The sequence below is a fragment of the Sodiomyces alcalophilus genome, assembly GCF_042370955.1.
Source record: "Sodiomyces alcalophilus JCM 7366 unplaced genomic scaffold ACRALscaffold_5, whole genome shotgun sequence".
Lineage (NCBI taxonomy): Eukaryota > Fungi > Ascomycota > Sordariomycetes > Glomerellales > Plectosphaerellaceae > Sodiomyces > Sodiomyces alcalophilus.
Window position 1 is genome coordinate 2428663 of NW_027263536.1, and position 26789 is coordinate 2455451.

The 26789-nt window shown below is 37.7% G+C and overlaps 1 protein-coding gene and 1 non-coding gene across 2 annotated transcripts; both read left to right on the top strand.

The window, feature by feature from the left end:
- The first annotated feature begins 2032 nt into the window (after positions 1-2032).
- On the top strand, positions 2033-2108 carry ACRALDRAFT_t187. Its single transcript has one exon. It is a non-coding gene; the product is annotated as a tRNA-Tyr (tRNA).
- A 6814-nt stretch (positions 2109-8922) lies between these two features.
- On the top strand, positions 8923-10115 carry ACRALDRAFT_1064909 (uncharacterized protein). The gene is made up of 3 exons (XM_071017064.1): positions 8923-9149; positions 9206-9748; positions 9815-10115. Exons 1-3 carry the CDS (start codon positions 8988-8990, stop codon positions 10037-10039), a joined length of 930 nt encoding a protein of 309 aa, XP_070874233.1. The 5' UTR covers positions 8923-8987; the 3' UTR covers positions 10040-10115.
- The last annotated feature ends 16674 nt before the right edge of the window (positions 10116-26789 follow it).

A 26789-nucleotide genomic window follows, 5' to 3' on the forward strand; every position in this document is an offset into this window, starting at 1 on the left:
AATAGGAGTAACTAATAGCGGAACGTAAACTATAGATTATTAAAGGCGCTGCCTATACTAAAGCGGATCTATAGCCACTTCGTGATAGACTTTATAACAGATCTATTACCTACTAGTAAGGATAAGGCTTATTATTTATAAGAAATTATAGACTAGCTAATAAAGTTAATAACGCTAAAAACGATAAAGATAATAAAAGCAGAAGTCTATATAGAACGCTCCCTAAACTATTAGTTCTGGTTTTATAGGATACCACTCTTAATCGTTAGCGACCGGGCCTCGAACTAGACTAATAGGTTCTGGCGATACTTTTATAATCTTATAAGGGTTAAGCAGCGATTTAATAGAGCTTATTATCCTTAAACTAATAAAAGGCCCGACAGGCTAAGCTAAGATATCTAAGCCTACCTCTGCGCCTTTATATACTACTCTTAGGATAATTACGGTTATCTATTACCCGCCACGTAGTTATCGCTTAATAATAAGAAAAGATTAATAACTCAGCTAAGCCCTTTCTTCCTAGAACACGGGTTCTATATCGATGTAATCTAAGTCCATGACTCGTCGCCTATATACCTAAAGAAAGCCGCCGCCTATAATCTATTAACCTGCTTATAAGGAACTATAGAATTTATATAAGCCACTATAGCGTTAAAGTAACTATAAGATAAGGAAACCGCTAATAAGCGGTGACTCTAAGTAGAACGCTTTACAATAAGAGACCTCACTTACCTATCTATAGCTAATTACTCTATGCCGAGGCCTTCGAAAAAGCTAAGCTGGCTATACTAGAAGTATAGAATAATATAAGAGATTAACCTCTATATTATTAAATTAAACATCCCCTTTAGGATATATCCCCGTTTTTATGTTAATATCCTAAAATGAGCTAGCCGCGACCCTCTCCCCGGGTAAGTCGTGGCCGACCCTTAGCCCGAACAGATTAAGGATACCCTTTATAGTAATAAGGAATAGGAGGTAGATAGTATCCTATATATATATATATAGAATAAATAATAAGGTTACGGCGTATAGCGCGAAGTGCTAGTACGCTAAACGGGTTATACGGAACCTATATAGGAATCACTAGACGCTATATGGAATACTAAATTCTTAGACGATTTTAAAGTAGAATACGGCCTAGTAGATAAGAGTAATAGGCCTTTATACGAATATACTCTGAGGAATATATAAGGATAAAAGGAACTTAATATAAGGACGGTATAACCTATAATCGCAAGTTAATTAAAGGGGTAGAATTTACTAGCCCTTTTACTGGTTTCTAAGGAGATAGATAATAGCTCTGTAAAGGACTTTAATTAATAGTATTATTACCTAAGGCCTCCTTACTATTATTATTACTACTATTAATAAAAGGACTGTTACCTCCTTAGAGAGTGGCGAGGATACCCTCTAGGAGGCGCGTTATCGCTATGCCCTACTCACGAACCTTAGAGCGGAAGGCCTTTACCTCGTAGCGGAGACTCTTATTATAGCTAATAGGGGCAAGGGCAGGGTCGGCGTTAGCGGGGGCAGGGGTAGCGGCGGGAGTTATAGTAAAGGCGGGGGCTATAGCGAGGGTCACCTTAAATAAATAGGTATAATAGTTTCTATAAGCTAGCTTAAAGGCTTCGCGGAGCTAGACTAGAGTTAGCGGTAATCCGGAAAAGGACTTAGAAGCACTTATATTATCGTTATTAGGATTATCGCGTATAGTCTAACCTATATTAGCTATAGACTTAATAAACTTAATAGCGGCGGCAGGGAGCTAAGAAGGTTAGTCGCGACGACTTAGCTTACGAATTATAAGGAACTTATAGGGCGGTATATATAGGATCCTATAGCGTATTCGTAGTATTTAGGGCTATTATAGGCTATACCGGCCCCGGATAAGTTATAAGTGTATATATTCGGACTATAGCAAACTCTTAATCGGACTATAGCCTAATTAATAATAGCCCGTAACAGGTCCCGCTAGCTACTAACTGTTTTTTTTTTTTTTATTATTATCTTTCTAAATACCGCCTATATTGCCTCTATAGTATAGTGGTGGTATACCTGGTATATAGTTAAGGGTGACTGGGTCGGTTCGAATCCGGCTAGAGGCGCACGTAAAAGAGGAACCTCTTTTCCTTTTTTACGCTACTCGGATTCTATTCTAGGGGGCCCTTATCTGCCTTAGCACGTATAATAAGGGTTAAACAGGGGGTCCGTTAGACCCACCTTCCGCCCGGCTTCGCTAGTCGTTAATAGGTGCCACGGGGGAGTTAGTCGCCTTACTGTGGAAAATAAGAAGACGGTATCGCGCTGTCCCTAAGCGCGTGGGTAAAATACGCGGCGTCTCTTCCACGATACGGAAGCAGCCTCTTACGCTATTACGTAAGCGTTCTGCGTAGGCACGTAGCCCGTGTTAGCCCGGCCTATAGCTATAGAAAGAGCAGGGAAGCTTAGGAGCTTTAACCCTAGGAAACGCATATATATATATATATATAAGTCGCCTATAAGTGGGCCCGTAGGGGCTAGCCCTAGGGCACACGGAAGGCGTATAAACAAACAGAGATAACCACGCGCGCGCCGTTAATTTAAGTATATAGTCGGCTTTAAAGCCGCTATGGGCCACGTTATAGGCTTCCTAGTACCGAAGCCACGAGTTTCGTATTAGTAGATAAGTCAGTATCGGGGCCCCCGCGGCACCCGTATAAGGCAGTAATCCTAGAGGAGGAGGGTATAGGGGTTTTTATCTAAGTTATATACTAGTTCTCTAAGTCTTATACTACGGTTTTCCCCCCTATAGGCATCTAAGAAGGACCGTATAGTTAGAATTCTGGCTCCTAGTATATATATAGGATAGCGGAGTAAGAACTAATAAATAAATAAAACCGCCTATATTATTAAACCTACTGCCTTTACTTAACTCTTTGCTAATTAAGACACTTCTTTTTACTCTATACTAATAACCACTAACTATTATAGCCTCCTTCGCGAAAATAGAGGCGCCTCTGCCGCTACCGCCCTTCTTTGCCCTCGGCTACGATACTATTAAAGAGCTTATTAAGCACGGAAATAACTAGGCTCGTGACTATAGATACGTAATTATAATCCGCCGCCGATCTAATAAGGGCGTTTATAATAGTATCTACTATCACGTTAACCTTGCCTATAATCGCGGGGGCGCCTATTATAAGTCTATCGCCAGCGGCGCCAGACTAAATATAACCTCTTAAAAGACCGCCTACCCCTTTACGATAAAGGCTAATCTTTCTAATAGTCGTTAGTTCGTAACTATTATAAATACCGACTATAATCACGGCGCTAGTATTAATACTATCGCTTATCTAATCCATTAAAAGAAGACCTAGACTAAAGAATAGAAGCAGGAGATTTATAACTAGTTTAGGACGTCGCTTACTAAGCCGCGCGATATCGTATCCTTTATAAGGAGTAAATACCCTGATTAGGTATATATTATCTCGATTTACTTTAAAAACCTTATTTAATACTTATCCTATTATTTATTCTAGTTGTAGTTAGTCACGGATATTATAAACGAAATTAGTAAGGCTTGCGAGGAGTCTCTCGCCGGATATACGCCTATATAAGCTCTTATTTATAAATTCGAGGCTCGTAATACTACCTATTTCTATCGCTAGATAGATAGCAGGGTCAACGCTCTGCTATGGTTCCTACTATAGGGTAAATATATATAACAGCTTAATTCCGAGGTTCTTCTATACGATAATATATATAAAACTAATCGCTTTAGTATACCCTTTATTAATATCTATAGCGTGTCGAATATCGGTACTATATTTAACGTCGCCTTTAGCCTAGTTAATAAGGAGGATTAGCTAGAGTTTAAATGGATTTTCTAGCGCCTTAATAAACACCGGTAGTCTCTTAGAATTTAGGAGCTAATTATTATAATCTCCGACTTTAAATAGGCGCTTAAAAACGCGGTAGCGATAGTATATCTAGAGACCTAGTAATAAATCTGCCTCTAGCATATCAATAAGAATATTACCGGTAAGGTCAAGGACCGTTAGAAGCATAACGATAATAACGCCGAGTATTAAACTAATAATTAGGAGAATAAAGTAGCTACTAAAGCGCCTCTTTTTAGTAAACTCTTAATACCGTAAAAGGGTCCTACGAATATCTCTCTCCTTAACAGGCCCGAAGTAATATATAATCCGCGAGACTTTATAATAGTTTAGTAAGCCTTTATATACGCTAATTCAGAAAAGGAATATAAACGGGCCTAGCTTTTCCTGCTTAAGCTATTTACTAACCAGGAGACTATTATCGAATATATTATAAATACCTAGATACCCTAGCGCTACTAGTTTATAACCTGCTTTACTTCTGGCTTCCGTAATTTTAGTATTCGCGTTACCTCGCGTATTAAGTTAAGTTATAAGATAATCAAGAGCTACCTTATTAATACTATAGCGGATCTTAAGTTTCTTACTAATCGCGTTAAGCTAATAGTATCGAATTAGAAATTATTATACGAATAAGCAGAAGCAGAGTAATTATCTTATTAGATCTAGTAATTCCGTAGCTATAACTAGATAGGAGATACCCGCTCTAAATATAGTAGGGTTACTCTAAACTTACTACTAATATCGTATTATAGGGCTATTATTATCGCTAAAGGTACTCTCTAGCTATAGATTATACTAAAAGGTATAAGATTTAATATAGAGTCCCCTGCTTATATATAGTGGCTGCTAGAAAATAAGAACGACCTCTATAAGCGTATAGCTATCTTAATATCTATCCTTATTAGCACCTTAGTCGCGACCTAATAGCCAAAGATCGGTTCCGCTATATCCTGGAACTAATCGTTATTATTACTAACTGCGGCCGCCCTTACCTTACGCTAAAAGATATCCCGGTTACTCTAATTCCTCGAGGCAGTACCCTGCGACCGTAGAGCCAGGCAATAAGAGCTCGTGATGCTTTAGAATAGGAGATCAAAGGAGAACGAGCGCGTGAATATTAGTAAGAGGTCGCTATGCGTTTTTAATAGCAGCAGGAAGAGGCGGAATAATAATAGTAATAATAACCGTAATAATAATAACGTGGTGGGCGGGGTATATATAGGCGACGGCGACCACGGGGTCGCCCTCGCAGTTTAAGAGGTAGTATCGGAAGAGGATATAGAGGAGGTTATAGAGGAAATAATTCTCTGCTAAATATAGGGGGCGGCGGTTCTAATACTATAGTATCGTAGTCCGGCACTAATAAGGCGATTAAGAGGCTATGGTAGTAACTAGGTTAGACCTTGTATCTATATAAGTAAGGGTAATTAATAGTGATATACTATATAAATCGTGGAAAACGCTAAATTGGCTGTAGAGCTGTTTTGGCTATTATCGTAATTAATCTACGATAGGAAAAAAATAAAAATAGAAAAAGATAATAAAAAAAAATAGTTAGTAGCTGGCGGGACCTGTTACGGGCTATTATTAATTGGGCTCTAGTCCGATTAAGAGTTTGCTATAGTCCGAATATATGCACTCTAAGTTATAGTATATCTAGTTAAACTTCTTTTTAATACCGATAATATAATAAGCGTAGGGGCGATAGAAAGCCTTATAGGGGCGGCTAGGGGGGTAGACTAGACCGCGTTACCGGTTATAAGGCGATATAGCCTGCCGGAGAGTTAGTAAGATCCTTATAGCGATGTACTAGGCCCTGTTACGAACCTCCTTTTTAGCCGGGCGCTTACCGGTATTTGCTATATAGGCGAGGGCCTTCTTAGCCACGCTTTTAACTAATTAGCTGTATTTCTTATTACTAGAGGCCGGGGGGGGGGGGGCCCGATATTACTAGGGACAGGACCTTCTATAACGCTGCCCTTATAGGCGTTATAGGTGCTATAGCGGGGGGCGGCTATATAAATACACGCTATTAGCTATTGCCTAACTAAATTAACACAGGGGCTTATCGGGAGACTTATAATACTTAATAGAATAAACGAAATAATACTAATTATAGAATTAATAAAAAGCTATAAGGATAAGATAACTATACCGCGAGTTAGGAAGGGGCGATAAGGCTCTTAATAAAGAATTCATAACGGAACTTATTACTAAAATAATATTATATGCTTATAGGAAGAAAAACTAACTATAAATGGAAAACCGGGTAAAACTACGCTTATACTATAATATTAAGCTACGGAATATAATAAAAACCTATAAAGCTATTTATTATAATAGTTTACGAATAAAGAGAAAAGAGTAACCGAGTATTATTTAATATAACGGGGAAGCGCTTAGCGGAGCGCGGAGCCCTAATAACCTATAGGTGAAGTCGCTATGAACACCGTGTACCCTAAACCTGCCTAATATAAAGGATGATACACGCCTCCCTTATAACGCGTTAGAACGAAAAGAGGAATCGGCTCTTAGTTATCGCGGCCCCGCCGGGGGGGGGGGAGAGGAGGGGGGTAATATCACGGGTTAACCCCTCGAATTTATAGTTTCGGTATAAGGCCGGAACCGCTAACTAGCACGCAGGCCCGATACTCGGACCGCACGCTGTCGTTACCGCAGATTTATATAAACCTAGTAAATCCTGTACTCCTTAGTAAACCTTTTCCTTCCTTCTCCTTAATTCTAGCTAATATAATTATTCGGCCTTACTTAGTACGATTAACTTATAACTAGCCGCTTATAATATGTTATTAATAGCTATAGTAGTAAATAATATAGCGATTAGTACTTGTGTTATCGCCGGCTTTATTAAAACACTTAATATTAATATATAAGTCTAAGCGGGAGATATAGAAAAGATGGGGGGCTTTATCGGCGATAACTAACTGCTAACCCTTGGCGGTATTATATTTTAACTCGCGAAAAGCGAGGATAACTTATAAATTAACTAATAGTATAATAATAACGGATTAGCTATAATAATAACAATAATAGCGATAATAAATTTAGTAATGAAACTAATAGAATAGTATTATATATTAGGCGATTATAATAATCTAAGATAGTTATAGGAGGAAGATTAGGAGCTATAAGAGAAATAACGCGACGGAACTATATACTTATTGTCGAATAGTTACCTAAGGCTAGGTATAATATCCGCGAAAGGATAAATAACTATATGTAATAATAATAACTGTCGCGGAGTTTCTATAGTAATATTCGGATAGGTTATGAGGTATATAGTCAGCTATAGAACACCTATAAGCAGATAACTAAAGGAGCGGCCACTCTTTTTTCCTACGGGTTTATAACGACGGCTCGTATAGAACCAGATAGAGGTAATTAGTTACGATAAACGTGTAATTAAAGGCATCACGATAACACGAGTCTGCGGGACTAGACTCGTTAAAGGGGGGGGGGAGTGTAACGAGATAATCGCAGAGCCATCGGTAGATAATCGGACACATGGCCGAGCACGGACGACCGATCCGAATCTAGCTTTGTGTATACGTTAAGGGATATAGTTTAATCTCTTCAGTTAAAGTCTTGCTTTAAAGTCAACGCTTAATTAACGAATATACTGCGACTACACAGCGATTCTAAGCTATTAAGCCTTGTCTATAATATCTTTTCCTTAAGTAAAGTCTACGGACTTTCCTTTCGTTATATATATATATATATATATATATATAGCATATAACGTAAAGTATATAATTAGATATTAGATCTATTGCTTCTATTAACTCTATAGAAATCTCTGATCTATATACTAAAATCCTGTCCTTAATCCTGCGGCAGACCTAAGTCTAAATGCGGGCCCGGAATAGCTATTTCCGCGCCTATTACGGGCCAGTCTATGCAATATATATTTAATATCGTAGACTATACCTTTATAGAGATTAAATACGTTAGTTTATATATAATATAATAGAACTAGATAAAGATCGATAGGAGCTCTGTAGGTATAGATACCCGTAAATATAAGGGTAGTACTGGTATTACGAAGTACCTATACTTATTTAAAATTTTAATTCCTTTACTTAATATTATTAATACTATTAATACGCTATATTCTATCCTTATTTTGTTAATAATCTTAGATAGTTATATAGAAGGAAGAGTATTTATAGGTGTTATCGGAAAGAGCTTGTTCTGATAAATCTATTAATATATTTCATATAGGGATTATTATAGAATTAGTAGAGTCGTGATTAATTAAAGTCATAGTATCTTAGTCAGCACAGGTAGTGATAGCTTTAGATATTATCTATCTTATTTAAGCCAGTTCTTTGCCGTTATAATACTTTATAACTCCCTATACAAATTTATATATAAAAATACTAATCGGCAGTAGAATCTAATAAAAAGTTAAGACATAGGGCTAAGTAATAAACTTACTTATTTAATCCTTACAGGATATAATACTCTTTCATAGTCTATCATAAACACAAGTTATACTTCTTATATTATTATTATATAACCCCTGTTTAATTGTTTTTAAGATATACTAGCGGTTTACCCTTTTAGGAAATTCAAAAAGGTTTAAGAAACGTACCCTTACTAACAGCACTTATAATACAACGCACAACGTAGTCGTATATTAATCCTGTGTGCGATTCCAATCCCTAGTTACTATCAGGTTCGAATAGCGAAAATGCCAGCTACCATAACTGTCCGGTCCCCGAGCAGTCCCAAAAAGAGAATAAGGACGATGGCATCAGTTACGTCAATACCACGTTAAGGAGCTACAAGTTAGACTGATAGGATACTTAATCCCCTTGGTTTAGTATATCCAAATCCCTGTATTTTGTATATAAAAAACCCTGATATAGATGTATCTACTTGTACCTTACTCCGCTCATTGTCGTGATACCATTGGTTCATTTGGATTCGCAAGTACAGTACACACAATTAAACAGGGGTTAGGGTGTAGTGTCCTGACAGGGGGCGTACAAATACCGGTACTCCTTTAGTATACGCTGTTTGTGCAGCATAGATTGCACAAGGTATTCATAGAAACAGACCGATCGGATATTCGAAAATATGGCTTTCACCCTTCATTCGCACTCGGGACAATTCTGCCCAGGCCATGCTAAGGATGAACTTGAAGACATCGTCAAGCATGCTATTAGCATCGGCTTCGAAACAATGGGTCTCACAGAGCACATGCCTCGGCTTGCGGTTGCAGACCTGTACCCCGAAGAGGCAAGTAAATGTCCACGTCCTTCCTCGTGTACATGCTCACGGCCATGGATTCTTAGCTCAAGCCAGATCCAGCGGCGTCACTGGCGGAACTCGCACCCCGGCATGAGGCGTATCTGAAGGAGGCCCAGCGTCTACGGGATGAATATGCCTCTCAGATCCACATTCTCATTGGATTCGAGGGCGAGTGGTGTCGCCCTGCGTATGGTCCCTTGATTCGATCTCTAGCTGCCCACCCAGCGGTCGACTACTTCATCGGCAGCATCCATCACGTGAATGGAATTCCCATCGACTACGACAAGGCCCTGTACGCCAGAGCTCTCGAATCGGCGGGTGGGTCTGAGGAGGCTCTCTACGTGCGGTATTATGATCAACAGTACGAGATGCTCACCGCACTGCGACCGCGAGTGGTCGGGCACCTTGACCTCATCCGCTTAATGAGTGAAGAGCCAGGGCGTGATGTCAGAACATGGCCACGAGTGTGGGAGCGCATTGTGCGAAATCTGGAGCTCGTTAAGGAGTACGATGGGTTACTAGAGTGTAACAGCAGTGCCCTACGGAAGGAACTTCCCGAGCCCTACCCGTGTCGAGTCATCGCGGAGGTGAGTCTCTCAGCGCATATAGAAGTTGTCGTACCTTTGACATCACCAGTGCTAAGGCCGATGCAGCAATGGTTAAAGATCGGAGGGCGCTTTACATTTTCCGACGATTGCCACGCCATAAATCAGGTTGCAACGAATTACAGTCGAGCTTTGGACTACCTCGAGGAATTAGGGGTACATCTTGTCTACACATTGGAGCGGGCTTCTATCGAATCAGGTATACCTAGGGTCGTAAAAGACAAAGCGGTGCCCCTTAGCGCTTTTCGGGCTAAGTTCCCAAAGAAAGCGTAGCTTATTATAAGTATATATTATTAAAAGAGCTAGTAGATATATAAAATTTATCCTAGTAATATATAAACCCACTTTTAAGTAGGGGTATAGTAAAGTCGCTAAGTTACTTATATATCGTTAGTATAGGTTTTAAGTAAGGAGTAAGGGAAGATATAATAAGGCTATATAAGTAATATCTATAGGTAGACTAAGGGAGATAGTATATAATAATATTATTTATTACGTTCTTTAAAAGAAGATTAGGTCTAGAGTGCCTTTATTAATAGACCTCTAGCTGCTTAACTTCAGAGTTTAATAATAGTCTTAACATATAATTATAACTAGTATATAAGAGTATAGATAAAAGCTATAAGTATAATAGGAAGCTGGAGATTAAAAGACGGAACTATAATAAGTACTGAAGTGATTAAAGGTATAGTAAATAGAATAAAGTAGTATTCTATAGTAGCTAGTAATAATCGTAGAATATAATAACTAAGAAAAGAAGAAACATAGGAAGAGAGGGCGACGAAGCAGGTATATATAAATTAAAGGATAAAGAGAAAGTTATACTAGAACAGTATTTATAAGCTTTCACGTATTATATAATAGACTTACTAAGGCCTTCTTCGTATTGTATAGTAGAGTCTTAGTATATAACAGACGCTTTATTTTGTAATAGATTATAGTATTATATAATAAACTTATATTTCGCTTTATATCTTATATCTTTGTATTACTAACTGTATATATTAATAATCAAGACTTAGTTATCTAATTACTGTCATTATATAGATAGAATAGTATAAGGACATATATATATATCTTTATACTCCTAATGTCTCTAGCCATAACTATATATTAGTTACGAATAGCAGCAGATATTAATATCCCCTCGTAAGCGAGATGACTTAGCTTATATAGCATATATTACTCAATTAATAGCTACTAAAGACGTATTAGAACGCTTTTCTTATTAGACTTCTTTTTTAATAGGAAGAAGACAAGTCTATAGCTGTCACGAGCGTAATTCACTAAAGTCAGGGATAGCCTAAGCAGGAGAAGATAATATATCTTGATGGTTACTAAGGAGATTAGATAGGGTTATTATATTCGGAAATAGACAGCCGAGTCGACGCCGGGGCTAGTACTATCCACGCCGACCCAGTATAGTATAATAGGGAGGACTACTAGCGGATAGATTATTGTCCTAGGGGTGTTTTTAAGGGGATTCAGCGAGGTTCTTAGGAGGGAGGCTCTAGTTATTTATAAAAAAACATAGGTGAAGCTAAACTCCTAACTTCGAGGTTTAGCGAATAATTTAATTCTTGATTAACTTATTAGTCTATCCTGCTCCTGATTATTTTATAACATCTATTTACTCTTTATACGAAAAACCCCTTATATAGTATTCGCTTAACCGTCTTAACGGGTATAACGACTTTCAAGATTTATAAGTATACTTCACCTCTACTAGTTAGCTAATAAATAACTATACCTCTTTATACGCGTTTTAGTACTACTACTCGTAAGGATAAAGATCACGAATCGGTTTATAAGCACACGCCACCTCCTGGTCCTAAAAGCAATACCACCACGTCTTTACCTAATAAATAGAAGACTATTATCCTATAGGACCCTTTAAAGCTATAGCCGGAACTGTCTCTAGAACCCTAGCATAGACTTTTGTTAGTCCCTTAGCGCGAGATACCAGTGGTTCCCTTATCGAATACTATAGAACTATAACCTGATTTTTAGTTAAGTATACATCATAATATTAAGGAGCTAGAGCCTTATCCTACGCATTAGCTGCGTCCTAAAAAGCTAGACTTCTTCTTAAACTAGTACGAGGAATATAAGGAGCGCGACCGTAAGTTAAAGCGTCTGGAAGCTATCCGCTAAAGCGAAGACCCGGATACCTTACACCCTTATAGACTACCAGTAACCCACTAATATCCTAGAAATAGTTACGGCGACCTGTTTAAGGTAAACCTCCTAAGTCCAATATAGGATAATAATTTATACGATTAGTTTAGAACCTCTATAGAAGAGATTAAGGGACGCTTTTACCTTAACCTAGTTAGTTTTATAATAAAGGCGAAGAACGTCTAATTTACTGTTAGTTACCTTAAGAAGAACACGAAGTCCTAGTAGCGTGGCTATTAGAGGAGGACTTATAGTTCCTTAATAAAAGCGATATAGGCTAAACTAAAGGCCTTCTTAACCGAGCAGTTAGTCGATAATAAGACTTATAAGCTATCGGTTACGGAATAGATCTTTTCAGAATGGACTTCTTAATAGCTCGGTTAGATCTATAATTAATTTCTTAAAAAAAATAGAGTCTATATTTAATACGGTGTCTATCTCTCTTCCCGATAAATAACGTATATAGTTTATTATAACTAAGTTAAGTAAACCTCCCCGTAATTAAATTATTACTAGAATGATACCTAAGACCTTTTAAAAGTTAAATATCACGGCTTACTAAGCTAAGGTTATATTAATATATAAGGGTGAACCGTCTAATCGGGATCAAAGCTATTACTTATATATATATACCGTGATTAGGGTTATAATAGGAAGCGCGGAACCGGTAATAAAGCCTTATTATCCTAAGCTCGCGGTTCCCGCGAAGATACGCCTATATCCCCTGCTATTACGACTATAGCTATTACTATTACCCCTGCCTAAAAGCCAGCTAACCTTAGTATAACCTTGGGACCTTTAGGCCCTCGGAAATATAATAAATTCGGAGAAAAGGGCTATATTCGACCTTTTTACCCTTATTTACGGAATAGGCGGGCCGGTTAAAGTGTTACCTCGGCTTTTAATACTAGTTTTAAGACCGTGGCCCTTAATTAACTTACTTTTGGTTAGGTATAGGCCCTATCCCTAGCCCTATAGGGTTAGGCCTAGGATAATGCACTATTAGAGTTATTCCCTTCCCTTCGTCTAATAACGGTAAAGCTTAATATACGACTAAATAAGAAATAGGATTATGGAGTTATAATTCTGGATAGCACTATTAACTTCGATATTATTAATAAACGTATAATACCCCCTAGTAAAGTAATCACTGGACCCCCTAAGGACGTTAGGTAGTTAAATAAGGAATATATACCCTAGATACTCGGATCCAATTTATTTATAGTTCGGATTATCAATAATTAGAGTCGTATACGGATATAGTATATAGAGTTATATATTATAGGTTTAAGTAAAGATAGGTCGGAGGTTATCCTGGGGATCCCTTAGTTAGCTAAGTATAATCTAATACTTAACTAAGCAGAGAAGAGTAATCCAATACTTAACTAAGCAGAGAAGAGTTAGATATTTTGGATTTACAAAGAGGAGTTAAAGTTTATACTTTTACGGAAGAAGTTAAACAGGGCTATAAATAGGGTAAAGGTGACTATTAGAGTTATTAGGGCCTATGTAGCGCGGGTTAGCCGTGTCTAAGCCTATATCTTAGACGATATAACTACGCTTCCTCCCCTACCTAAACTACTGCCCGAACCCCTAGAGGACCCCTTACCCTTAGGTCGGGAAAAGTTGTTAGTAGCTATACTAGAGTAGTATCACGAGTTTACAGATATATTTAATATAGAGGAGGCCGGTAAGTTACCAGGTATTATTAGTAGGACTATAGGATTAAGTTAGAGGAAAGGAAAACGCCCCTATTTAAGCTGATTATCCGTTAGCAGAGGAGGAGTTAATAGTATTAAGAGAGTACTTTTAGGGCGCCCTTCCTGAAAGTTGGATTTGTTATTCTATTAGCCCTACGGGTACTCCTATTCTTTTTATACTAAAGAATAATAGGAAGTTATATTTATATATGGATTATTGAGGGTTAAATAAGGTTACTCGTAAAGACCGTACGCCGGTCCTATTAATATACGAGATTATATACTGGCTTTTATTGTTAAAGGTCATTACTAAGCTAGACCTTAAGGACGCCTATTATCGACTTCGTATATAATCCGGCGATAAATAGAAAATAACTTTTAGACCCTGCTATAGTTGTTTCGAGTATATAGTTATACCCTTTAGGCTTGCTAATACCCTAGCTGGTGTTTTATAGTATATTAACTAGGCTTTAAATAGGTTAGTTAATACGATTTATATAGTTTATATAGATAATGTCCTGATTCGTAATAAGGACCTTAAGGTTTACCGAGTATATATTAAGAAGGTTTTAGGGAGGTTAAGGGAGTAGTTATTATATACGAATCCCGAGAAATATATATTTAAGATTTAAGAGGTAGAGTTCCTAGGGTTTATTATTAGAGTGGATAGGGTTTATATAGATTAGTCTAGGGTTAAGGCTATCCGTGATTAGTAAGAGCTAAACACCGTGAAGACTATCTAAATCTTCCTAGGCTTTATTAGTTTTTATCGGCGCTTTATTAAGAATTGTTCGAAGATTACGGCGCTACTCTTGGACTTAACGAAGAAATAAAGAGTAAAGGGGGTGTTTATATTATTTATAAGGGAGAAGCCTATTTTTAATGAGTTACGTTAAAAGTTTTAGAAGCTCCGGTTTTACGGTATTTGAATTCTAAGTTACTTATTAGATTAAAGCCGGACGCCTTAGGGTTTACCTTAGGGGTAGTAATTAGTTAGTATATAAACCGGGTATAATACCTAATCGTGTTCTTTTTAAGAAAGCTTAGGGGTATAGAGTGAAACTATTCGACTCTAGATACGGAGCTAATAGCTATTATTAAGGTATTCCGTTACTAAAGATACTACCTGGCCTATAGCTAGACCCCTATAAAAGTTCTAATAGACCACCTGAATTAATGGTACTTATTAAATAAACTAAAGATTAAGCAGTAATATACGCGATAACTAGAGCAGTGTAACGAAAGGAAAGTCCGTAGACTTTTGTCAGGGAAAAGATGTCACAGAAAAGGCTCGATAGCTTAGTATCGTAGAGTAATCGCAGTATGTCCGTTAACTAAGCGCTGACTTTAAACCAAGACTTTAACTTAAGGGATTAAACTATATCCCTTAACGCATGCATAGAGGTAGGTTCGGATCGGTGGTCCGTGCGCGGTTATTAGTCCGACTATATGCCGGCGGCTCTGCCGTCATCTTATTATACTGCCCCCCCTAACGAGTCTAGTCCCGTAGACTCGTGTTCGTGATGCCTTTAATTACGCGTTTATCGTAGTTAATTACCTTTATTTAGTTCTATACGAGCCCTTGTTAAAAACCTGTAGGGAAAAAGGAGTAGCCGCTCCTTTATTTACTTTAGCGTTCTATCGCCGACTATATACCTCGTGATTTATCCGAATATTACTATAGAAACTCCGCGATACTTATTATTATTACCTATAGTTATCTAACCTTTCGCGGATATTATACCTAGTCTTAGGTAACCATTTAGCGGCGAGTATATAGTTCCTTCGCGTGATTCTCCTCGTAGCTCCTAATTTTCCTCCTATAACTATCTTTAGTTATCTTACTATCGCCGAATATACGGCGTGTAATTAACTATTTCTTCTATTATATCCTGTTACGGGTTGACCCCGTGGAGATAATCCGGTAGGTCACCGAATCTTCCGACTAATCACACCGCGTTCCTAGTAGGTCGCCGCGATATTATATTTAGGTCGTAAACGCCTATAGAGTTTTCTCCTTTTCCTCCTTTTCTCCTTAGCTTTAGATAATTTAATTATTCCACCTTACTTTATAAATAACTCGTGACTAGCTGCTTATATATCTAAAGCTTAGCGAAACCTATACGCTGCGCTAATAGAGATAAACTACTATTTCGATCCACCTCCCGGCGCTCTATCACGCCTAACGGGCGAGTCGCCTAAGGCTACGGAGTAGAGGAGGGAGATTATTAAGCCTTTATAGACTTAGGTCGTAACCTTAACCACCTATATCTAAGAATAATAGAATACTATTAATTAGCTACTATAAGCGATATAAAACTAATAATATATAGCTACGCCTTATCTCGCTATACCGTCGGAGGAGACTATACAGGGCTCCTAGCCGCCTATCCCGACGCCTACGCCTAATATAACGCCCGTTTCGAACCTTAGGACTAAAGCACTTCCACTACTATAGAAGTTTAATAGTAAACGCTTAGAATACGCGAGCTAGTCGTCCGAGATTCGGGAAAAGCTTTTACTCGATTAATATCTTTTCTAGAGCCCTCGCGAGAAGTGGTATTTTATTAACGCCTATTTAGACGAAGCTCCCCGCCGCGTCATCGCCTCTTTCTAGGCTATAGGCGAAACCGATAGTTAATACGACCCCGAAAACTTCCTGACTTACCTTAACCGTATATATAAAAACGTTAACGAATAACCTTGCGCGGCTAACGCCCTAAGAACGCTACGCTAGCGTGAAGACTAAGCGTATATAAGCTTTATGCCCGGTTTCGAATAATAGCTTACTATTACCGGTAAAGGTTAATAGGATAATACCGCGAAGATTATATTCTTAGAGGGAGCTTTTAATAATCGCCTATATACCGCCCTTATCACCACGAAACTACCGAATAACTACTATGCTTAGGTAATAAAAATACAGAGTATCGCTTAGAGACTTAAAGCCCTTACCACGAGGCCACGGTTCGGCTAAGCGCCCCGTAATAGTACTAATAATAGTTATGCTTATAACCACGACGGCGATATAAAGATAAGAGAAGTTAATCGAGTATAGACTAAGAAGAAAAAGATAAAAGAGTGCTATAACTACGGGAAGAAAGAATACCTTACTAGGAAATACCGTTTAAAGAAGAAAAACGCCGAGGCTTAGAAAAAGAACCGTGTAGCGAAGGTCTTAGTGGCCTTGGATAATAAGACGATTTATATGGGAGTCACGGATAATAATAAAGACTCGGAAAAAGAATAGCTTTAGTACGAAAACGGGTACTAGAGCCTATTATAGAGGAATAGAGGGATTAAAAAGAGTTTATATTATAGTCGCGTAGTAGTTATTTAGCTTTTATATCAGCGCAGAGAAATAAGAAGTTAATTACTATTCTTATAGATACTGAATATAACTATTATATAGCTATAAGCGAATATTCTATAAAGTCCCTCCGCCTCCTATTAGTCGATAAGACTAAAAGACCCCTCTCGGGGTTCTCCGATACTATAGGGTCTACTAAAAGCTCGGGTATTGCCGTATACGACCTTAAGATCGGTTAATATATATAACGATTATTTACCTATATAATACTAGGATTAGACTATAATATATTCCTAGGGAAACCTTAGGTAGAATATAACGATATTACCTACTATATAAAGAGATATCGCCTTTATTATAGAGTGGCTCGGATAGATATCCGACTCTAGGACGAAGAAGAACCCGATAATATTAGAGCTATTCGCGGATCTTAAGTAGTAACCGGGTCGGTATTCGCCGGTATTATATGCTAGTTATAAAGGAAATAACGGTTTAGAAAGGAGGAACTCGCGCTTTACGTAGTTAGTATTAAAGATATCGATAAGGCCCTCTAAGGCAAATCTCTAGTCGACCCTAAGACGTATATCCTAGAAGACATCCTATAATAATTTCCCGATTTATTCTCCGATTTATAAGCGAACGGCCTTCCCCCTTATCGACCCGGGGTTAATTATAAGGTGAACCTTATATAAGGGCCCGATGGTAAAGAGCCAGAACTGCCCTAGGGCACTTTTTATAATATATCCAGAGAAGAACTATTAGTCCTATAGAAGACCCTTACCGACCTAATCGATAAGGGGTTTATATAAGCTAGTAGCTCGACCGCTAGAGCTCTAGTTCTATTCGTAAAGAAGCTAGGAGGTAGGTTATAATTCTATTATAATTACCGTGCCCTAAATACGATTATATAAAAAGACCGCTACCCTCTCCTACTAATTATAGAGATACTCCGAAACCTAGAATAAGCTAAGTGGTTTATAAAACTCGATATAATCACTGCTTTTTATAAGATCCGAATAGCCATAGGCTATAAAGCGAAAATAGCATTCCGAACCCGATTCGGTTTATTTAAATAATTAGTATATCCCTTTAGACTAAGTAGCGCCCCCGCGGCCTTTTAGCAATATATTAATAAACCGCTATAGCGCTACCTAAACGTTTTTATTACCGCTTATATTAATAATATCTTAATTTACTTAAGTGGATCCCTACGCGACCACGAGAAAAAGATTAAACTAGTACTATAATCACTAAGTGGTATAGAATTAACGCTTAAGCCGGCTAGGTACGAGTTTAGTGTAAAGACCGTAAAGTACTTAGGGTTTATAGTCACCGCTAGTCAGGGTGTTTCGTATAACCCTAATAAACTAAAGGCGATCCGAGAGTAAAAAGCCCCGACCTTAGTAAAAGGAGTCCGAAGCCTCCTAGGCTTTATAAACTATTACCGTATATTCGTGGAGAACTTCGCCTATATCACGGCCGCCTTAATAAGACTAACAAAGAAGGAGCGAGCATTCTGCTAGGGTCCCGAGGAATAGACGGCTTTCGAAGAAGTTAAGAAGAGGTTCTAGGAGGAACTAATCTTACGATAATAGGTCTTAAGTAATAAGACCTTTATAGAAACCGATTATTCGGGGTTTATACTAGGAGGTGTATTAGTTTAAGAAGATAAGTAGGTATATCGTTATATAGTCGCCTACTATTCGCGGCGACGTATAGGAGCTAAGTATAACTACCCTATTTATAATAAGGAGATATTAGCGATTATAAGTTATATAACGCACTAAAGAGCCGAGCTCCTAACTTATAGTCGCTTTATAATCCTATCTAACTATAAGGCCCTAGAGTATTTTATAATAAAGAAGATACTTAATAAGAGATAAAGCCGATAGGCCGGCGAGCTAGCTTAGTTTAACTTTATACTAGAGTACCGTAAGGGTACTGATAACTATACTACTAATACCCTTATACGAAGAGAATAAGACGAACTAAAGGACTTCTCCGATAAACAGGAGCAGGTATAATATATATAGTTAATCCTAGAGACCTTAATCCCCCTAAAGATCCGCCTCCTTCGCGAGAACCTACGGGTATTTAAAGCTAATAACGAATTATAACGGCTATAGGACGCTATAGTCAAAGAAGATAACTAGTATCGCTAAGCCACGTAAGCCGTATCTAAAGGCGATCGATAGTTTCCTCCTTTACTAGGCCTCCGAGCCTAGATTACCGAATATAGGACTACCTCGTAAAGACGACTAATATTCCGGGATCGTCTATAGGTACCGGGGCTTAAAAAGGGAGCACGTTACGAATATAAGTAATCTAATCTATACACGACTCCACGATTAGAGGCTATCCAGAGTAAGATAATATAATTACCCTTATAGCAAGACGCTTCTTTTAGCCGGGGATAAATAGAGATATATATAAGTTTATATATAACTATAACGTTTATAACTAAAGCCATATATAAAGGAATACTCGATAAGGGCTCTTAAAACCGCTCCCGATTCCTAAACGAATAAGGAGTAACCTATTAATAGACTTTATAATAGACTTGCCTCCCGCTAAAAAGAAGAAGTATAGGTACCTATAGGTTATAACCGATCGACTTATAAAGTCTATTACCCTTAAAATAATAGACTCTATAGAAGCGGAAGCTTACGCTAAACGGTTCTTATACTATTATTTTCGGTTTTATAGTATACCTTATTTAATTATAAACGATAGAGGCTCTAATTAGATAAGTCGCTTTTAGCGATACTTTTATAAATTAGCTAGAATTAAGTAACGATTAAGTATAGCTTATTACTCCTAGACCGACGGCGCTATTAAGTAAGCGAATTAAAAGGTATTAGCGTGCCTCTAAGCCTTTATTTACTACGCCTAAGACGATTAGGATAAGTTACTGCCTATAGCCTAACTAGCGTTAAATAACCGGGAAAACTCCACTATAAAGATAAGCCCGTTCTTCCTAGAACACGGATACCACGTCGACCCGATCCAGATTCACGAAGAACTAAGTAGTAACGCTCGGGAGTTTATAGCCTATAACCTACTCCGCCGCCTTTAAGAGGGTATAGAGTTCGCCTAAGCCTTAATAGCAGCTATATAATTATAATAGGAAGAGTTAGCGAATAAGCGTTATATCCTTACTAAACGGTTCTAAGAAGGCGACCTTATATAGCTCTCGCTTACGAACTACTCTATCCCGCGACTATCGCGTAAATTAAGCTAGCTATAATAGAAGTATAGGGTGACTAAGGTTATTAACCCGTATATAATAAAACTAGATATACTTTTGAATATATACCCGAGGTTTTATATAGACGTCCTATGATATACGAGTAAAGACCCGCTTCCTGGCTAAGTTCTATATAACCCCTAACCTGGACCGATTTATAACGGTTTAGAGGAAGACGAATAAACGGTAAAGGAAATACTATATACTAGGGATAGGAAGGTAGGCAGAGGTATAGTAAAAGAGGTGTTAGTAAAGTAGGAAGGATATGCCTAGATATCCTAGGAACCGACGGAGTCTTTATAAGAATTAAGCGTCTTAGATCGCTACGAAAAGAAGTATAGCCTAATTAAAGTTAATAATAGACCCCGCGAACGTTACGAAAAGAAAAAGGGTTAGAGGAAAGGCGGTAAGAGTTAAATAAAGGTTAGAATAATAGTAAAACCGTCTATGTTAATTAAATCGGGGCGGATAAGCCCTGCCCCTAGCTACCGGGTTTAGGCGTCGTGATTAACGTTATTATAAATATCCTCGCGACTATTAATGCTTTGAGCCATAATAGGAGATAATATAGACGGCGCGACCTTAGCCTACCTATCCGTCTTCTTTCCCTTAGAGGACTTAACATCCTCTACCTCGATAGCTATAACCCCTACGATATTCTTAACTACCTATAAGAACCAGTTAAGCCGGCGTAGGCCTTCTACCCCTATACAGATAATCGTTATATCAAGAACGGGTATAATAACGATAGGAGGCGCCGCGATAGGTGCAGGTCTACCTACTATAATATAGGAGTCCCCGCCGGGGGGGGAGGCGGTAATATATACCGATAAGTAAGGCTTACTAGCTCCCGAATTAATAACCGTTAAGATAGACGCGTCCTTATATAAAGCGCTAGAAGCCTTTTTTAAGACCCCCGACGCCTTCTAAAAGGCTAAATAAGCCGCTATAAGCGTCTTTATCGCCTTAGGGCTATAAAAGGGGTCGTCGTTAACCACCTTTACCGCCTCTAGGAATACTGCCGACGGACTAGTTATCCTAGGCGGAGGAGGAAGGTATTTATAACCGCCTTTTAAGTAGTTATAGTATTTAGGATCGTCTATCCTCGCTCCGGGTCCCGATTAGTCGCGGTAGCGCCGCTTATCCTAGCTATTAGTAACCGCTTTTATGTAAATAAAGCAGAAGACCTTATAGATCCCTTTAGCAGGATATTTTATTCTATAAGCGCGCTTTACGGGGCTCTTAACTACTATAAAAGCAGCGCCCGCTGAACGCTTACCCTTACCCTTAGCGGCTCGGGCTAGCTAGGCGCGGCGGTCTATAGCTAAGGCAGGAGTAATAATCTCCTTACTAGCCGGGGCAGGAGTAGGTGCCTCCTTAACGGTATTATTAGTATTATTATTATTAGCCCCTTATATTATATATATAAGTTAGTAAACGTCGCGCGAGGTTTATAGGAAGAATAAGAAGACGTACCTTAGGCGCCGGAGATAATCCTAAAAACTTAAATATCTTTTAGAGAAGAGAATAAGAGGTTAGTTCGATAAAACGATATACGAAGGGGCCGTGGGCGATAGAAAATATACTACGGATAGTGATAGATATTATTAAAGAAGAGAAGAAAAATAGAATTATAGAGGTAATAGCGAAGTTAGTATTATTAATATAAATAGGTTATACTATTAGGGAAAGTATGTTATAAGGGTTCTTTATATAGAAGGACAGACCCTATAACCCGTCTACGAATAATAAGATTATTACTACAGGGATCGCTAATTCATCGTATAACTATAAAGGCTCGCCTTAAGTGCTCTTTAACGTATAAAGAGGTTATTTAAGATAAAAAAGATACCTAAGGCCGTTATTTAATCGATAAAGAGGCGTTATTTAATTGAATAATAATACTATACTCACCTATACCGAAATTCGATAACTTACCGAGGGGAGGAGGGGCGTAATATTACGGGTTAACCCCGTGGAGATAATCCGGTAGGACACCGCGTCTTCCGATTAATCACACCGTGTTCCTAGTAGGTCGCCGCGATATTATATTTAGGTCGTAAACGCCTACAGAGTTTTCTCCTTTTCCTCCTTTTCTCCTTAGCTTTAGATAATTCAATTATTCGGCCTCACTTTATAAACAACTCGTGACCAGCCGCTTATATATCCTTATCTTTATTATTAATATTATTATTATTATCGCTAACCACACGCCATTATATCGTCGGTGAATTTATAAGTTACTATAGCTCTCTAAGAGCTTTAATATAATACCGATAAAGGATAGGAATCGGCTAATAGGGATAAGACTCCCTATCTATTTCACGTGTCCTATTTAGACTCGTACCTTAGTATTAACTGCCTTAATAAGGCTAGCGACGGCACCGCCGCTAGTCGCGATATTCCCTATACCCGCGGCTATTAATAATATACCGCTATAAGTCCGCCGACTATTCGGCGTTTTGCCTACGCTAAACAGTTATTAGATTCCAGATTTCCTGCCAGGCGCTACTTAGTTACTATAGAATAGCAGTAAGCGTATCTATATAGTGAATAATAATTTAACCCTAATAGCTTAGCGCTATGCTTATAAGCATATTTCTAAGGTCTATAAGTGGTTCTATATAGTTATAGACCGCGGTAAGAAACAGCTTACTGCTAAGGATATAAGTTTCCTAATCGCCGACTATTTAGCTATATTCCTAATAGTTAGTAATCATAGATCTTAATTTTAGATAAGATCTCGTCCTTACGTTCTATAATAACGGTTAACTTTATACACCGTCTTAGTCGTATTAATAACGCCGAAGCTTCGGCGCTCTTAGACTAAACTCGTCCTCCCTATAAAGGCGACGTTCGCAATATTAAGTCGCTTATTACTTTCGTTAAGGGCCTAGTAATTAATAGTTACTACCTATTTAATCGCGAGGACCTTTTATAGGGCCTTAACGCCTTCCCGTTATTAGACGGTCTTACAGGTCTTTTATCGGCCATTAATAACCCTTACCGCCCGGCTCTAGCGCGCCGTTTTACTAGTCGTTCTACGGCCACTCGCCACGGCTATACTTCCCCCGCCGCTAGCGATAATAATCCCTTTACCGATAACTCTAATAAGGCTATCGCGCCCGCTCCTCGCCCTACTACGACTCGCCCTTATTATCCCGCTCGTCGCTAAGCTCCCACCGCTTCGTCGGTAAATAATCAGGCTCCCGACGACGCCGATTATACGCCGCCTAGCCCGGCTTATACCTCCTCCGATAAGGAAGATGTCTCTTATCGTTATATTCGTACCCCCTATTATTATCCGTCTGCTAACTAGTCGGCTACTAATAATAGCGAGGATACTGCCGACGATAACCTGCCTAGTCTATTCGGGGCTAATAATCGCTATACGTCCGGAGTTTCGTCTAGTAACGATACTGATTTCTATAGCTTTAGTAATTAATTTTTCTTATACCGAGTACCCGCTAGTAATAATTATTAATATTATACTCATAATAAGTAATAATCATAATAATAATAAGTATAATATCTAAGTTAAAATAAACAGTATGTGGTTATAGCTATATAACTAGACGTCTACTTTATAACCAGCTTAACATATACTATAATACTATACGTATTATACGTGTATATATACTTGGCTTATAATATATATTATATAAATACACTATGTATCGTAAATACGATATCTTAGTTATTACTTAAGCTAATAACGTCGCGTGATAACCGTCGCGTAGGCTATTAACGTAATAGTTGCCACCCAATCTTCCAGGGCCTTTTGCCCGCCCCGGATCCAGGAAGAAATCCCAGAAGTTAGTTCTTTATACCTTCGCGTAATAAGCAGTAATCCTATGGATCTACGAATTTAATAGCTATTTACTTAATTTTCCTTTTTTCCGCGTGTATAGGCTACTACTCGTAGCCTAATTTATTAAAAGGTTATAAGCCCGGGTTAGTAAAGAAGGAAATCTACTCTTTTCTACCCTATTATTCTACTCGAAATACTAAAAAGACTCCCGCCTTTTTAGGCCACGTAAAATTATAAAGAAGACGCCTACCTGACTTTTTAGGCCATCCCTTTATCCTCTCCTGGTCGTAGATCCTTATCTCCGACTATACAAAATCCCTTTATCTCCCGAAGATAGCTAATCGAATCGAACCGTTCGTTCCGATACCACGGTTTAAAGCTCTTTATTCTTCCTAATACGGTCGCTAAGAGTCGTGCTAAGAGGCCAGGTCTTTTTTCCTGTTCCGGAAGAACTATATAATCGGAATAAAACTCTTTATCACGATCGGATATACTATTCCTTTATTTTATAAAGGGCTTTTTTAAAAAAAAGAAAAATAACGAATACGTGGATTAAATATAAAGGCTCTTATAACTACTCCACGAATAATAGCTATAATAATTAAGCCACTTAACCTACCGCGCTACCTATTATAACAGGATATTGTAACGTGGTATATAAGCTTTTAGTAAAAAGTCCGCCCGTGGAAATCCTATTATTCGCTTTATACGAGCATCGCTTTTCTTCGCGCCACGAGATCTATAAATAGCTTTATTATTTAGACCCACTTTTAGACTCACTCTTCGAAGCTAGGCTAATCAGAATCAGACCTTTAGCTTAGTATTCTTTATTTCTGTCCTTTATCGATAACGTGATAAAGAAAAAGGAATAAAGGAAAATAAATAAAAATAATAAAAACAAATCGTTAAATAACTTAGTTAATTCTAACTTAAATAAATAATAAAAAATATTATTCTGCTGCTTGAAAATAGCCTAATAAGAGACTAGCAAAGAAATTTTAGTCCGGAAGCTCCAGGGTAGCCTAGACTATTAAAACTAGACTATAGGAATACACGCTTACTTTGCTTGTAAAGGAAAATATATTAAAGACGTTATAAAGCCCCTTCTAGTAAATCCTTCTATAAAACAGAAGGAGGAGTCTCTAAAGGCAGCTGGAGATATCCTCTCTGCTCTTTTAGATAGTCTCTTAACGCAGGTTTAAGGAATAAACAAAGCTTCTAAAGTATAGAATAAACTAAAGGATTTATATAAAGCAAAGGGATTCTAGGCCGATGATATCGTCCTAACTTCTTTTTTTAACCTCTCGCCTTTAGAATTCCCTAATCTCGAAGCGTATTTATATAAAATATAAGAGAGACTGCTTACCTTAAATCAAAGAGGTATATCCTTTTCTAATAAGGTAGTCTTTACCTGGATTCTTAATAGTCTTAATAAGAGGTACGAATCTATAATAGGGTAAATAACTTAAGCTCTCCGTTATAATATTACTAGTTATATACTAGATAAATTAATAGCGGAATTAATAGATGCTTTAAGAAAGGTCGATCACCCGTCGAATACCCTCCTTATATAAGGTTCGAAGTTATAGAAGAATAAGAAGCCCTAGAAGAAAACTAAGGGTTTATTCTATAAGAACTATAAGAAGCCTGGCTATACGCCGACTAACTACTACTTTCTCTATCCTAAGAAAGCACCTAAGAACTAGGTAATAAAGGATAATTTAGGATTAAGGAAAAATACCTGGAATAGGGTAAATAAATCCTAGTCCTTTTAAAAGAATAAGGAAAAGAAAGGAGGAGGAAATACGCGTCTTTTTCGAAAATAGAAGCGTATAATAAACCTTATACTAATAGCAAAGGAGCAGCACGCTTTAGATACGTCTTTAGAAGAGGAAAACGACGAGTCTACTACGGTTAATATGATTTTAGATTAATAGAATCAGTAGCAGGATTAGCGGCAGGAAAAAGAAAAGGAAAAAGAATAGGAAGACGATAATAAAGACGAAGATGCCGGCGTTATTTTTAAAGACGTCCTCCCTCCTCCGTTTCCTCTTCCAGACCGTCCTAATCCTTTCACACAGGATTTAATAGATATAGATTAGGTATTTATTATCTTTTCTAAAGTTAATAATAAAGAGAATAAAAATACTAGCCTTAATATAGATTAGTTAGTGGAAAAGATTTATAAAATATAAGCAGAAAATAGTATTAAATTGGATCTGAATTTCTGTGTAGATAGCGGGGCTACGGCGTATATTATTATAAATAAAAGACTCTTTTTTACTTATAATACTAAAAAAAGAACTGTTTGTTAGGGTTAGGTAAAGGAAATAAAGATATAAGGTAAAGGAGAGTATACTATAAAGTTCAGGGATGCTAGAAAGCTTCTGCTTTTAAAAGAGTGCTTTTATATACCGGAAATAGGCATAAATATTATCAGTCTCTCTTATGTTAATAATAAAGCTCGTGGTCTTACTAGAAACGAAAAGCTCTTATTATTTAATAATAAAGAGCCCCTCTTTCTTTATATAACGGCTCTGCTTTATAACGGGCTATACTAGGCTATAGCACGGGCACTATCGTACGGGGGGGTTAAGTCTTAGAAAATAAATATAATAAATACTAGAAAAAAGATAAAGAAACTGTTGCAAAGAGGTATTTTACCTAAAGAACAGTCTTAAGACTTAACTAGGATAAAGAGGTTTTAGAGGTTTAAAGAATAGGCTTTAAAGAAACTAAATAAACAAAGAAAGAGGTTAGTTAAACCTTAATAAAGA